This window comes from Cryptotermes secundus, unplaced genomic scaffold, assembly GCF_002891405.2.
Source record: "Cryptotermes secundus unplaced genomic scaffold, Csec_1.0 scaffold1182, whole genome shotgun sequence".
In the NCBI taxonomy this organism is placed as follows: domain Eukaryota; kingdom Metazoa; phylum Arthropoda; class Insecta; order Blattodea; family Kalotermitidae; genus Cryptotermes; species Cryptotermes secundus.
The window spans coordinates 155,035-172,008 of NW_019737098.1; the positions used below are offsets into that span (position 1 = coordinate 155,035).

Here is a 16,974-nt window from a genome sequence, read left to right on the forward strand (position 1 = left end):
TCTACTCAGTAAGCAGTCGGCACTTATGTTTTTGTTTCTTGTCTATTAAGAATCCCGTTGATCTAAGTTTATTCAACCAACTGCGAATTGTTCTCTGCTGGGAACTCTTTCATAACAAAATTTACGTCGAAATTTTCGACGTATTTTACGTCGTATTTTAGGCAGGCGCCATACAATAATACACGTTGCTCTTAATTATACAGCACAACGACGTGCCACACTACTAACTCTTAACTGAGAAAGAATAGTTAATGGTGCTGATAACTGCTGCCTACTGCCGACAAATCATAAACAACTCCAACGCATGAACCGCACTGCTCGCCGTGAAACATAATGTCGTCAAGAGGTCCACAAGTTAATTAATTCCCTTCATTTCAAACGTTATCGGCAATCAGGCATGTTGATTCATCGGCAAAATTCGTATGCGCCTCGCAGATGGCGGTGTCAGGCAACAAAGGTAAAAAGCTCCCTGTATAAGGCCTGAACGAGGTACTCTCCCGGTATATGCTTAGAAGGTCTGAGAAAATTTAGAAAAGAGCCTCAGGCAGATTAGCCGGTGTCCCGATCGAGATTCGAACAAAGCACACCTCCTGAATGTGCCACGATCGTTACCGCTACGTCAATCTGTCCGGTGAACAGATATGCCCTGCCTCATTGCGGATATCTGAAGTAGAAAGAGACCAGTTTCAAAGCAACATATCTCTGACCTGCTTTTACCGGTTCTCACGGTCTCTTCGCTTACGGATTTCTTATATTTTTCTTCTACCCTGAAGATGGAGGCGATACGTTCCTCCGAAACATCGGTTAACACCACATATACACGGTGCCAAATCCCAAAAGACTGCTTTCTTCATAGTCACCGCCGTGAAAGCCTCAAATCTTACAAAGAATATATTTTCTTCGCCTATTCATATAGTGTGAAATTAACAAACAAACAAACAAACAAACAAACAAACAAACAGGCCTACTGTAAAGTGAACTGACCGTAAGACATTGGTCCTCTTCTCATTTCCACAAAGCAATTGTTTCCAAAACAAAAAGCAAACTCACTTAGTACACTGCATCAAATGTCAAACTCCGCCATTTTAAGGGCTGTGTAAGCAACTTAATCGTTACGCGAACATAATATCTTATCTAGAGCACGTGGCTTGCTTCATAAATGTAGTGCTCCAATGGTAAAATAAAATTTGTACGAGCGGTACAAAAACAAATAAAGAAGGCTGTAATACATGGCCTTTGAACCCGACTCTCAGTAGACATTCGGATCAAACGTAATGACCGTGAAAACGACAAACTGTCTCGTTTCGCCATCTGACAGTAACGCTACGAATTATCTGCTCAGACCTTAGGCGGAAAACGATTCCTCAACAATAATCACAACACTGTGTTCAAAAGAAAATCTTCGTGAAACATGTTTATTTATACACGCCTACATTTATTTGATTTATTATTGAAATCGGAGAATCTCACGGCACGTGACGCCATACAGAGGTACCTCATTACCATACTACGAGGAGTCACATCATCAGACACGGGATCGAACCCGGGCCGCCGCGTTGGGAAGCCAGCGACTAGCCGCTTGAGCTATGGCGCGGCCCGGTTGCGTAGTTGGTTGAGGGACTATGCTACAAGACGGAAGGTCGCGGGTTCGAGTCCCGATGAGGTGGATTTTTTCAATTTACCTAATCCTTCCAGCCTCACTATGGCCCTGTTGTCGGCTCAGCCTCTAACAGAAATGAGTACCAGGAATCTTCCTCGGGTGTAAACGGCGGCCGGCGAGTATGGCTGACAACCTTACCGCCATCTATGAGCCGATTGTCTAGAAAATATGGAAGCCTCAACGTCTCACAACCCTACGGTCCTCCACGGCCTCTTACAGAGACAGCTTTACCTTTATATGCGCGCGCATGCGTGCGGAAGGAACATTTGCAGGTGATTACACACGACTTCTACACTTCTGAACATTTGTTATACACACTAATGGAAGTTTAAAGGCATAACAAGCCACAGAAAGATCTACTGTCGCTTATAGGGTACAGAATACAAGAATCACCAGTCATTCTGTGTATGTCAAAACGAAAACGAGTCTCCTTCCAAGGAGAATGATGGATTCCTTTATTTGCTTCCAAAGATAAAATTGCAGCGGAGTGAAGTCTGGGGACCTGGAAGGATACTATAGAGTCACTGACTCAGACCGATGTTCGCTGAGGACATGTCACATTATGACGGAACTGTCTTGTTCAAAGAGGAACGAGACTCGAAGGTCATGTTCAAGCTGTGATATCAAGTAAAAGTTCCTGCGACACAACTTTTTGCCAGACTGCGGCGCACCCAAGAGCTGTGCAGGCAGTACGCGGATTCTGTCCTTAGCCATGTATTATGTAGACAGTCTATTATTTATAATCACCCTATGTACCTAGTGAACTGACGGTGCTATGCGCATGCAATCCGGATGGACTGCATAGTCAGAAAGGTGTCGTTAAATTAATTTGGTGAGCATCAACACCCTGACTTCATACTTTCCTTCTAGGCAAGAAATTCTGCTGGTTTCTTAAATTATATATGTCTCTATCAGTCTTCGTTTTGTGTCTTCACACAGTATTTTCGGGAAAGTAAACCCATTATGTGCCGGTCACGGTAGCCGAGCGGTCTAAGGCATGCACTGTCTTCGCTCGCTTGGAAACCGGGATCGTGGGTTCGAACCACACTCAGGGCATGGATGTTTAGCTTGTGTGTGTGCGTTTTTCCGTGTTTGTGTACAGGTAGAGGCCTTGCTACGCGCTGATAACCTGCCCAAGGAGTCGTACCGAATGTGTAAGATCTAGAAAAACCGAAGTGAACGGAGAAGTTCATGGAGGTAGGCCTAGGCCCACTGGGGCTGTAGTGCCAAGGAAAAAAAACCAATTATAATTTTCTATCGCAAGTTTAATGTAAAAGAACCTGGGAAAACTTGGCTCTAACGACGTAATATAATTTTGTGGTCAACGCAGTGTAAATATTCGACAGAAGGGAACGATATTATACAGCAATTATTTGACACAGACGGTTCTAGAGCAGATGTAATAATGAAGTCCCCTTAATTAGATCATATGAGTGACAGTAGTCACAATATAACTTTTATTGAAAAGAAAAACATAGACAGGACACATAGCGCTACATAGGCGTAAAAATATACAGCCAGAGGCAATATTCTATCTATCTATCGCTCTACAGTCCTTTTGTTGGACACTGGCCGCTTTTTCAGTTTCTTAATCCTATACACAGTCGGTAGGACTCCTTGGACGAGTGATGAGCCCGTCGCGAGACCGCTACCTGGACACAGGACAACACAAACACAGAATAAAGGCACACACAAACATACATGCCTCAAGTGGTGTTCGAACCCACGATCCAAGTTTTGAGCGTCCGAAAACAGTTCATGGCCTAGATTGAGCGGCCACTGTGATGGGGAGTGGCAATATTCAGAATCTGTTAATAATATGACCCTTCATTACCTTCCCTTTAATTCATCATACACAGTGTTTTACTCGATGGAAATAAATAAAATAGACTAAAACCTATAATTTTATAGAAACTTATGTTATTATGTTCGGAGTATACTGTACATATTTTTGTTAATTTGATTTAAAACGTATTCTGACGAGTTTATATCCTGTACACATTACATTGAGAACACATCTAGAATACGGCAAATAAATGCGAAAAATCTGATTGTTTTTTCCCAGTTTTTGAACCGCAGAATGTTTATTGTGACCATCTTCGAACATCCCTCTACAATGTCCTTCACTTTATATTATTTCATTATGCTCCCTCTGTAACTGGCTCTTATAGGTGTTANTCAAAGATGGCGGTAAGGTTGTCAGCCTTACACGCCGGCCGCGCTTTACTCCCCAGGAAAATTATTTAATTAATTCCTGGCACTCACTTCTGTTAGAGGCTGAGTCGACCCCAGGGCGGTTGGAAGGATTAGATCAACTGAAAAATACCCAATGACCTTATCGGGACGTGAACCCGCGACCTTCCGGCTTGTAGCATAGTGCCTCAACCACTACGCTACCGCGTGTCCCCCTGTTTAAAAGAGTACGTCGTAATATTTATCTTAAGTCTGGGGTTACTAATGTTGCAGCATCACTTAACAAAGCCAAGCTATACACATATCCCACAAGGAGAATTACTACTTTAGAAAACAATGTGATCCTTACCTGAATCTCCCTTCTTGACTCTGTCCCTGTGCTGATCTGCGCCACTCACAACTGGGGCTGAAACTTCAGACAGGGGGTCCTTGTTGTCCTTGAAGTGAGTGAGTGTTGTTATCATCTTGGCACTGCCGTCACTAGTGCAGTCTCCGACCATCAGTGGCTCAGCAACCACCATCTGCTGCCTATTCTGTGGGGGGGTCGGCACTTTAGCAATTGGGGAATCAGCGTTATCCCACATTTTCCTCTTCCGTCCTCCAGAAACTGTTATCCCACTGCTCACAGACGCAGAAGTGTTATTAACAGCTAGAGCCAGGTTATTCTTAACGTTATCCAAAGCCAATTTCAATTCATTAGGCCAGGAGAAAAGATCATCCGATCCATTATCATCTGACACTATTTCATTAGAGCTTGAAGCAGGGCTTATTGGGTCTGACCAGGTTCGATCTTTGTTTCCAACTTGTTCTTTGTTACATACAGTGACTTGTGTAGACGTTTCTATCGGGCTATTATCTGGGAAGTGTAGATCCATGATTCCAGCCACATCATTTAGTATGACCTGAACTTCCATGCCTCTGAGGACACGCATTTGATGGCTGTAGTTATGGAGGATCTCCCAGCATTGGAGCATTAAATTAAAACACTCACTGTGTCTAGGAGTAAAACAGAGAGAAGACTCTGTATATGAAACAATTTTCTGAGATTTTGATACCGTGTTAGTACAAAAATTTCGTTACAATGTTGGCTGGAATGTGATGTTTGGTCTTCACTATTACAAACGAAAACTGGAACTGTTCTGCAGAGATTATGTAACAGATGCCAGTTGTCCAGTCACGTGAAACATTATTTGGCTTCTAATAGATGTGAAAAAATTCACATGAACACTGTTACTGTATTTTGGATAACTTACAAATAAGACCAAACAAAATATTTGCAGAAAGCAGTAGTTAAACATATGTAATACTACTTCGTTAGTAGGTGAAGTTGGTATTTCTTGAAAATCACTACTATTTCAGCTTCTTGAAGGAATCTGTATCTTAGAATACGTCCTTGTGATATTACTATTAATTCAGCTTCTTTCAAGGACTGTGATCTCTTTTGCACTGAGTGCCAACTGATGTAATTCTGGATCAACACACCAGCTCCGCGCTTGAGTTTCTATACAAGGAGGTTTGATGGCAGCAGTAGGGACATACGGGGCACGATCTTCAGCACGACGACTTTTTCTCTGTCGACTCTGTTGTTTCTTCTGCTCACAAAACCTTCTAGCTCTATACACGACCATCACCATGACAACTTTGGGTGACAAAATAAAAACGAAATTCAGGTTGTCGTAGCAAGCGAGATCAAATATTATCACAAGATGATGACTGAGCCGCGCAAAAGCGGACAAACTATTATGGGAAACCCCAGTAACTAAATTATAATTTGGTAAAATGGCTGCACAAAGACGAAGTATGCACTTGAGACTCCAGGAGTCCTTCAGGTAAAAGGACTCACAAGCTATCTGCACCTCCTCAACCAGACAGACATGACTAGAGATGCAAAAGTATACCACTCCACCAGAAATCCTCAGTGAACTCATTAACAATTAATCCTGCATGTCGTGAACACTTACTATAGCAGTAAATGCCAAATGTCTAATATCCGTGGTAACCTGCAGTGGTGAGTGTACGTACTGGAAATAGATTAAACAACGTTCCCTCACTTAAAATGTACACAAAGTGGGCCTTCACTCTAGCTGTAATTTAGGCAACAAAATGTTCTTGCTAATAAGGAGCCAACTCTGACTGCAGGTAACGTCACACCCCTGATGAACAGATGGCGCAGTCCTCTTGCGTTCACGTTTGGGGATCCAGAAGAACCTACGGCGTGACGATGCCCTTTGGCATACGCCTAAAGGTTTAAACTGCGAAATGCCACTGCAGTACAGGTATTGGGTGGTACTAATTGTAGGCAGCTGTTGACTAGCAGAAGGCGGTGCGTCCCTGTCCCAATACATTCAGCGTCTCTGCAACACAGAAATAACAGGTATTATGTTAGATACTACGTCGACAGTAACATAAATTATACAGAATGTTTGCTCTGAGATATCAGTTTCACACAAAATGTTAATCCTTTTCAGCATATTATTTTCTCACAGTTTTCCTAAAATAATGCAGTTTTAGGGTAAAAATATGAAGAAAGACCGCAAAAAAACATTTAATTTTCGTGGCACAGCGAATAAAGTTTAATGATGAGGTTAAAAAGGAAGGATTATTTCTTAAAGTGGACTGAAGATGAACGTCACACAATACACGGTAATGTATGCCCGTTCAATTCCAGTCAAATATCGTAGAAATAGGGATGAGGTCAAGTACAATTGCACAAACCCTGATGACGTATGTTAAATATCCGTCAGTGGAACTTTCCTAACGGACAGACATCTCAACGAAGTTCAGAACAAACACAGGAGTACAAACCATTGCCAGATTTTAGGTCTGCGCCAACTCCATGGTACAGGGTCTTTCTGAATTTAAGAGCCACCCAGTGATTCAATAAATTCTCTGCCCTTAATGAAACTTGAAGGTGTACTAGACCATATCCTCAGCACACACCTTAACAACCTATTTTTAAGACCCATTACAACATCATCCTCCCATTCATTCGCTACAAATCCACACACAATATGCAGCATTCTGGAAGTTTTCATAGTTTCAGAAAAGCCTACTACTTCTTTCTTCAGGACAGAATAATATATGAAGACGGAGGGAAAAACTTATGATACACGACACGCTTCTTTCACTTACGCACAGCATTAGGACTTTAAGAACTGCAAAGCATGTGAGCCATCGTGTGACACAAAATTATTTCTGATGCAGAAGCTACATATTTTATTCCTAAACTGAAACAATTTTTTTTATTTACATAATATTAGCAATCAGAATTACGTTTGATTCTATAAGCTAATTTCCTGTAGGATTCTTCGTAACGTAGAGAGGGCTTATCCATAGATAAGTCCTCGTTACCCCTCTCTCAGGTCGGCTGGCCAATTCCTTCTTAGTCTTCGTCCATTGTGTGATTCCAGTAACGGCTGAATTAGTAAGTTCTCATGTCCTTCTATTTTGTTGAGGTATCTTGTGCTTTTCCCTTTTATGACTTCCTTCACTAGCTGCACCTTCAGGTCTTCATGGAGTGTTATATTGGAAACATACCGTGGGGCGTTAGTAATCATACGTAGTATCTTTGAATGACATCTTTGGATTATGAAAATATTGGTGAAACAATAATGACAACTTATTTTTTGTCTGCCAAACTTATCTGATTGAAAGAAAACTTTTAGATTTACGTATTTCCTTCTCTCCCACTCGAGTTGGAGACATCTGACAAATTATTATAATAAACTATACACATTATGACACTATTACGATGTGCAAGAAAGTATCAGAGTTGCAACATTTTTAGACGTAAAATATCTAATCAACTCCAGTTCCAAATACGTTTACACAACCAGATATATTAATACAGACCAGTAAGCATACATACAATGCATCAAACCAAAGTAACATTAATTTGGAGAAACAATGCTGTCACACGTGCAGTGTTTAAGTAGCACGCAACAGACAACAGTACTCTACACTGCATATGAACCATACCATGGAGCTATTTGGAATATCACCCTGCTTTGTTTTGCCAAAACTCTGCGATGGCTTCTGCAGAGATACTCTCAACAAAAAACAAACAAAGTCTGTGGCCTGTAGTCCGCAAGCGAACTATACCGACCGAGCGATCTACCGCCGCTTGTCGGCAAAGTTAGGGCCAACTTTTGCGGAGAGAGGGTGTCAAGTGACCAGCGCAACGAATTCTCACGGCCGCTAATCTCGCAGAGATACACTTAGAATTAATAACTCAAAGAATTTTTAGAAGTAAGCTGCCACGAAGGTCGGAATACATTCATTAAATTCTGCCTTCTGCTGCTATCACTCTGCAAATGTCATTACAGAAACTGTAGTATCAGCACTTTATAATCCTGAAATTCCTTAATAAGTCTCCACCGCTGAAGCAGTAATATTAAAGAAGGAACACACAGTGTCTACACATCTTGATAATTCAACAACTTGGACCATTCTATTATGGGGCTATCTATACATTTTATAACTAAATGCGGTACAATAAATTTCTGTATGGTATTTTATTTCACTCTTTGTTTCTTTGACGACGCTTTCAATGGCTTGGATTATATTGCGGCGTACAGACCCGTTGCTAAGTGGTGACTCTGTAAACAGCGGTCGTTGCTAGGTAACGCCCGCAACAACAGAACAACGGGGTCATAGAACCCGTTTCTAAGCAACTGCTCAATAAACACGTTCCGGTGGAAGTGCACACGCGCGCAACAAAAGAATGTGTCTTCGATGTGGTCCGCGCCGAGGAGTTATCTTGAAGACATGCTGCCTACCCCCGTGTGGAGGCGGGGTCGAATACCTCCACTGTGACCCTGCGAGTCGAAGGAGGCGACGAAAGAGAAGTCTCAAATCTGAGACAGTAAAATATGGTCGCGCGTCCTAATGGACTCGGACCCGAGAAAGAGTGCGCTGGCAAGGGCCAGCAGCATATACAAAAGACACACCCGTCCTCTCGTCAGGGAGGACGCCCCACAAAAGCATGACCGTAACTGTCAAAAAGTAACAAATATCTGGTCATGAGCCCCATCTTGTATAGTGCACAAGGAAGAATTTTCAATAACATGCTATGTGTGCAATACGTACACTTGATGAACGGCCAAGCGTATTCATAACAGACAACACCCATCTTCTCGTCAGAGAGGATGTTACATAAGGACTATTACAGCAGGAGTTTAGGTGGAAAAAATCTCTGGTCGTGAATCTCAAGGAGCCTGACACTAAGAAGAACCGATTGGCGGCAAACCACCAGTCGTAAAATAACTCTAGCGTTGACTTCGAACACTTGTTAGGTGAAAGTCAGCTTGTAAAGGGAAGACCAAGAGATTGGTGTGAAATGGCCGCCAGCCTGGGACCCAGTTAGTTGAGGGTTAGTAGTTCAGTCAAGTTCTGCAAGGGAGGCTGAGAAGAGATGGCGCTATAGTTGACAGCTGACAAGAACTCAATTGTTAAATATTCGTCGGACAGTAAGACGTAAGCACGGAATATGAAGAATCTCCATCGGTAGGAACCGTTACCAGGCAATGACTACTGGATATTGTAACAGACTGAGAACACTAATTAACTGCTTTTCTTTTTAAACAGAAGTAATTTTTGTCGTCAGGCACCGTTACAAAATGCTGCACATCGCAGTAACTCTCCACCAAAAGTCTGGACCTCACGAAAGGCGTTCTCGTGGTCCACAGGTCTGAAATCACTGCTTCAGAGTACAGGACAAGATCACGAAAAAAAAAAATCTACGAACATTTCTCCAGATATTTCCACATTCTAACACAGTTTAATTATAAGGTGTGGAACAGTGCGAGCTTACTGACTGTTACATCACGAATCGTTATGTCCTACATAAATAGCACACTATCCGCAATACGCAACTACGTCACGTTACCAGATAAATTAGTTAACCCTTTCCGTTCTACACAAGTTATCTAGCTTAAAGAACAGGCATCTTGTAAACTGAATGTATCTGATATCTGAAAAGAGAGGGAAAGAAATACGTTACACAAATTTCCGGTTTATGAGCAATAAAAATTATATGATACCACAGAAATATACTCATACTAACAGAATAAACGTTCTTTAAATAAAAACAATTGTGGAAAAGGTTAAGCATGTGGTCAAAACAGATGTAAATCTGAAACATTTTCAAGCCCCGTTCCGAGTTAGTGTGGAATCCATATTCTACATGGCAGATGAAACTTAGTTACGGTAATAGAGAGGCTTCCAGTACTAACTTTCACAGAAATACACTAATTGATGCGTACAGTGTGGCAGGCAGATGGGCAGGGCCAAGTGAAAAGCGACTAAGATTATTTGGTCTAAACTTACAGCAAGTCCTTTGCAACAAATCCTGATTATGGGTTCTTATCGCACTTAATGACGTCGCAATTTGAATCTTCCCAAGGACACCTTCATATATAGCGTCGTGTCTTACACTGAGTCAGTAATTATATCTTCAACTTTACACTACATTCTTGAAAGATCCAACAAAGTATACGGCTCGGTATTTATAGCGCTATTCTAGCACACCAATGTGAAAACCTTTCTTACTTCGTATATAAGGACATATGGCGCCGGGATAAAGTAATCGCTATAGCGACTAGCTATGAACAGAGGGGTCGGACTTCGAGTCTCGGTGGGGTCAACGAACTTCTCGTCTCCACGTGGTCCAGACCAGTTCTGGGGTCCAACCAATCCTCTATCCAATTTATACCGGGGATCTTTCTCAGGGAGTAAAGCGGCCAGGGGGTGAAACTGACCACTCACCTTCAGCTAGTGCAGAGATCAAGAAAATGTTGATCTATATATCGACTCCCCCACACGCCTTCATGGTGTAGTGCTTTATTAGTTAAGCATAAGGACAATTTTAACTTTTACCTTTCACAGAAAGACATACTTCACCCAGCATCTCGAACAACTGGAGGCATTTTATTTTCCGGATGAAGACTGCTAGTACATTTCGGGCCAACGATGATTACTACAGTAAAATGGAAGTTGGGAAGTTTGTGGCTGAATTAAAAGGAGTTTACACTTAAGAGAGGCACTCCTAACATGTCATATAACAGTCCAAAGAAAATGGTACTACAACTGCAATTTAATTTAGTAAAGTTATAATGTGCTTATTAAACACAATCTTCGGTATATACAGCAAGTACTGATAAAAGATGCCAACGGCATTCAGACCGAGTCCAGCGCGGCCTTCCCTGAACTCGACAGCCATGCGACCTGCACTGAACATTACGAACGCTTCCTCTTATCAGTAAATAGTAGAATGTCCTTCTGCGTCAGCGGCAAATACTGTGCCACGAAGCAACATCCAACCTGATCATGGATTGACGATGGCAGAGCCCCAAATGCTGACTGATGACGTAAGCTGATAAGGCTGGTATGTGGGATCTTTTTCTTGTAGTCCTTCCGTCCCTCTGCAGCCGGCGTAGCGATGCCAACGTTCACAACCGGCCTTATCGACAGGCATTTCCCGGCCGCTGGCCGGACGGCAGACGCAGGGTAATCGTCAATTACCACTGCTTCACAAACGTCCTACAGCATGTTCGAATTAGCTTCTGCCTATGTGATTATCGGAAACGCTGCCACAACCATCTTCTCCTGCTCGCCATTCAGTTGTCACGTAGCCGATACAGATTGTTTATATAAAAAAAAAATGTAACGCTATCCCTGCAAAGGAGCGTCCACATTATTCGTGCTCGTGCTCGTGGGGAGACTCGTCTTGCTTTTACTTGTGCCCGTAAATCTTCTTCCACACTACTTCGGTTGCTCGCCAGGCTTCGGCGCGTGAGGATCCGTATATTTACTCGTTGTGTGTATAGGCCGTAGTCGTATTTAAATTTATTGGCTATAGTTTTTAAATTAAAAATTTAAAATTTGCTTGTCTCGTGACTTGTCATATAGTCCACTTTACTCGCGAGTATAGCGAGTCGCACGAGCACGAGTAATGTGGACGCGCCTTAACAGGCCGTGAAGGTCCACTGAGTTGCGAGACGTCGAGGCTCCCACATTTTCTAGACAATCAGCCCACAGATGGCGGTGAGAACGTCAGCTTTACGCGCCAGCCGGTGCGCTGGCGAGGACAAGTAGCAACTGTAAACGACAGACCCATCCTCTCGTCAGACAGGATGTTACACAAGAACTATACACGCAATTGTTCAGTTGTGGAAAAAAATAAGTGGTCGTGACTCTCAAAGAGCTTGTCGCCAAGACGAACTGATTGGCGGTAAACTGCCAGTCGCGAAGTAACTCAGATCGTGAGTCTGACTGCATGATGTATAGGATTGAGGGAGCCTTCATGAGTTGGCAAAGAGGCTTAAACTTGGCGGTGGTCAAGTTTACGACCGTTCAAGTGACTAAGCTGCAGTTGTAGCATAAAATAGGTAAGATAGGCATGATCTGCTCTGCAAAGCCTGTACTGACTGATGACTTGTGTGTAGTAAAAAAGAAAATATTTTCAATAACACGCAGTAAGTGCGATACGTACGTTTGACGAAAGGCCAAGCTTATTCATGGGAGACAAACCCATCTTCTCGTCAGAAGGATGTTGCATGACTACTGCCGCAAGGGTTCAGTTGAAAAAAAAATCTCTGGTCGTGACTCTCAAGGGGCCTGACGTCAAAATGAAATGGTTGATTTGGTGTCGTCAAATAACCGAATAAATGTATCCCTCACAGTATTCCAATTGGAAGTTTACCAAAAAAAAATCCAACCAGAGTTTTGTTATGGACATATTTTTGGTTTCTCAATCAGAGCTACATGCCTAGTCCATCAAACTATTTGCAACACTCGGTGGATTAGTCCCCCTCCCCTTGGCACTACAGCCCCAGTGGGCCTAGGCCTACCTCCATGAACTTCTGGTGAATTAGTCCAGCGCTCTCAATACCATTTCTCGGCCAGACCATAACCGTCCTTGTCGGAAACATTAAGGGTTAACAACTTCCTTTCATCTTTATCAATAATTTCACGTACCCTGACACAGTAACAAAACGAACGATGGAAGTTCGCAGGAAATTATTCACCTGTAATTTCCAGATATCAAACAGTTCAATACAAAACTGGTTCTCTCCGGCGTTCCCGGATTCTATTGGAAACATTCACAGTTTCTAACACTTAAGTTTCAAAATAGCTTAACGATAAAATACGCGACAAGTGCTCGTCTTTCTATCAGGGAGTGCCCTCGCAAGTCATGAGCGGCCAGTCAGAGGAACGAAAATATACAGCCTGTTTAGTCACGTCACGATTTCTAAGTTGGTGTCTCAAGACATGTCAGAACACTTTTCATAAAAATCAAATTATCGACAATACAACACATGACTGGAAGCCGGGACAGCTCAGTCGGCATAGCGACTAGGCTATGGGGCTGGGCGACCTAGGAACTGGCGTTCAATTCCCGGCTCCAGGGCCCTCTGAGCCTCTAGCCAATGGGTACCGGGGTTCTATCAACGGCTGTAAAGAGGCAGGGGAGTGAAGTTGTCCACACACGTCCACCACCTAGTGTCGAGATCATGAATAGCGGATTCATACCTCCACTCTCCGATCAGCCATCATATTAATTACATAATTAAGCACATAGATAACTTTACCTTTGCAACACATGATTGCGACATTCGGACCCTGCCGGGACGACGATCCCGGATTACAATACGGGTTTAAGACTGATAACTTATCATTCCTTCTGCATAAAATGCCTGTCCCACAATTTACCTGTAAGGAGCACATACTCTGAAGAAGTCAGTTACCACGCAAAACCATGGACAGCTCTAATAAGAAACACAGTACTCACAATCCACCGTATAAAAGAACGCAAGAATAGTATAAAATTACCTGAAACACTTCTCCATTCTTAGAGCCGCTAATAATTTTCGAAATGTCGTTTTTTGACAATGAAGTCACGAATATCGAGCAGTTCACACAGTTCACATGTAGTGTTGCAGCACCGTGTATCTGCTCTGGGAACGTTCTGCAGTCTAGGTACGCGACAATAAGACATGCGGCACAAGGAAGCTGGATTTAGTTCTGCTATGATAATATAGTGGACAAACATACGCACAACCGGTGTCTATAATAGCACATGTATTAACGTGTCAGTACAGGCTGTCCCGTAAGCAACAGTACATAACAACGATATGATACAAGTGATGTAATATATCACATAATTTCCGCGTGCCAAACAACAGAAGAAATGTGCGACTTCGCAGCAAGGCATTAAATGTGCACAGGCAACATGGTTTCGTTTGAAGTTTACGCCTACACTGCGAACTTACGTTAAGCTTCCATAATAGGAGTTACTTTGTTTTCGTTGGGGCGGAAGGGTCCAGCGCTCCTGTTGAGTCGGGTCGACCCGTAACCCATGCGTCCGCTTCACGGCTGCGTTGCCTATAAAACACTACTTTGCGGTTTCACGTCAATTCCAATGGTAACTAAAATTTATATACCCATATATGTATATGGCTAATTGGATTGGTCATATCTTACGCGGTGAATGCCTTCTAAAAGAAGTTACTGAAGGAAAGATAGAGGGGCGGATAGAAGTGACTAGAAGACGAGGAAGAAGACGTAAGAAGATGCTGGATGACCGTGGGGACAGAAGAGGATATTTTCATTTGAAGAAGAAAGCTCTAGATCGCATCAAGTGGAGGAACGAAAGACGATACATGTATGTTTATGCTGATTTTCGCCATGAAAGAAAAATTCACATAGTCTCCTAAATGCTCCATAACTTTCGTCTATTTGGTACAGACACAAGATAAAACGACATTTTATCAAATGCACAACTACCATATTGGTTAACATCATAACTAGTCACAATGGCTGTACTAGTAAAATAATACTGTGACGTATCGACCCAGTGCTAGGCAACGCCCGCAACACATACGCGGCCATCAATATAGAAACAGCGTCTTCTGTGGTCTGCGCACGGATCGTTGCCATGCAACGCACGCTAAACACATTCGGTGACGTCACACAACAGAGAGGCTGTTTTCTGCTGAGTCCATGCCGAGTGTTTATAAATGACAACGAAAGAGGTGGTTTCTATGTCTTTGTGGTACAAGAGACTTAAACCTGGCGGCGGTCAAGCATACGACCGTTCAAGTGACTAGACTGCCGTTGAAGCGGAAGCTACTAGAAATAGGGCAATATCTGCTGTACTGAGCCCAGACTGTTAGAGGCCTTGAATATACTGCATGTACATGTTTAACATGTTTAACATGTAAATCGTAAACATCCTTTACATTATGATAAATGACTTACTACTGCAGACAATGACTATGACAAAAGACAAACCCATCCTTTCGTCAGAGAGGGCGCCCCACAATAACAAGACTAACTGTCAAACAGTAATAAATATCTGGTCATAAGACCAGGATGGGGCTCGACACCAGACTGACTGACTGACTGACCGTCAGTCGCAATGACTTTGACTCTGACTTGACTTTGACTTGTTTTCTATGTGGTCAGCACCATGCCCAGTGCTGCCAACGGATCAATGAACACGCAGTCTGACACGTGACACGCGCTTTCTGCGTGGTCCGTGTCGAGTCTGTATAACGACAGTCTGCAGAGAATTGGAACTGGGAGTTCAGAAGAGAATCGTCGAAGAAATTAGATTGTGGCAAGAAGACTAGTGACCTTACACGTGCTATATACAGTGATATCGGGAGTGTGTAATTTAGTGAGACTTTTATAGTTCCTGTGTTATAAATGCGTTGCCAGGAAACGGAAAGTAAAGGCTAGTGACTGAGAAGATTTGTGTGGAGTGATTTGTAAAGTGGAAATCAACGACCTATAAGTGGTCATTAATAGGGGCCGGATTTTAATGCAAATGCATATTTCTTTCTTGCAACCAGAAAGTATGCTCGTTTGGATATATGTATGAATTACTTCATTTTTTAAGTTTTGGACATGGTTTGATGGTGCATATAATTGCATATTTTGCCCGTTTTATGAATAAGCATCATATTTTCGATGATCTCTATTGATACTGCATATTTCCTTTTTAAAATGTTTATCATATATATTTTTTAATTTTATGTTCAAATTTTCAATCATGGTCGTGTGTGTACGATTTTAGCCAGTAAACGTACTGAACTGCCAAGTAAAAAGTCACTAACAGTGGAGCAAATAGCGGCTTTTGTACACGTACCCCTAAGTTCCTGCGAGGTGGAAAGAAGTTTTTCCCGCTATAAGGACACCTTACGAGACAACAGGAGGCGACTAACTTTGAAAACCTAAACGTTTAGTAACTGTGAACTGCAACAGAAGAGAAGTTGAAAGTTCGAAGAGCTAAATGTGAGTACCATTGGTTTTTAAAATTTGTAATGGAAATATGTTGGTTTTGTTGCATGATTTGTATTTAAGTACAGCTTTTTATTGCAAGTGAAACATTCAGTGATTGTATAAAATGAACTTAAATATTGATTTTTTGGTCTTGAAATAATGTAAAATCAATTTTAATATTTGGTACAAATTTTTATATGCATATTTCGGAAGTTTTTCATGCATAAATGCATACATATTTAAAGGGTTATTAGGGCATAAAAATCCGGTCCCTAGTCATTAAGTCCAATTACCAATTCGAACCCCGTCTATGGTCACTAAAACACGATAACATTACTACAAGCATAGTTAGCAGGATTATTCTATATTATTATAACTACTGCGCTACACCTGGAATTGGTTTGCAAAATCACACTGCTCAGGTTTACACACTGATTTCGTTCAGAATACGGAACTTTACTCCCTGCCTTCCTTCTAAAGATACAGAACAGCAAGGGATAGGATCTTCGAGAGTACCTGTAGAACCTACAAATAAATTTATCGAAGTCACAATCTTTTAAGCATTTTAAGCGGTACACTCTTCTCCAAAATTATATAATAATAATAATTAGTTCAGGGGGGGCCAAATATGTACACACACTTTAATACAAGTACTTTACAGATATTTTGTATGTATCAAATTATTTAAGGAAATATTTTATACGATGAAGTGTGTTGAACACTTTACTAGGATAGGGGGCTTGGTTGGCACCATAGCTGGTCTTGACGCTAGAGAAAAGAGAAAGATTGCTGCGCCTGGCGGGAATCGTACCCCGGTCGTCGGGCTCGTAACCCGG

General features: G+C 42.1%; 1 protein-coding gene across 3 annotated transcripts in view; it reads right to left on the reverse strand.

Moving 5' to 3' along the window:
• The window catches only part of LOC111870203 (transcription factor CP2), a 193,325-nt gene that overhangs the window by 113,091 nt on the left and 63,260 nt on the right, over nt 1-16,974 (reverse strand). For 2 of the 3 annotated variants that reach the window (XM_033753718.1, XM_023862294.2), the window contains exon 2: nt 4,203-6,207. In XM_033753718.1, coding sequence (XP_033609609.1) covers nt 4,203-4,827 — 625 coding nt within the window. In that variant the 5' untranslated portion in view covers nt 4,828-6,207. Of the gene's footprint in view, nt 1-984; nt 1,088-4,202; nt 6,208-16,974 lie in introns of those variants that run through there. The other variant, XM_023862296.2, reaches the window with a different exon arrangement.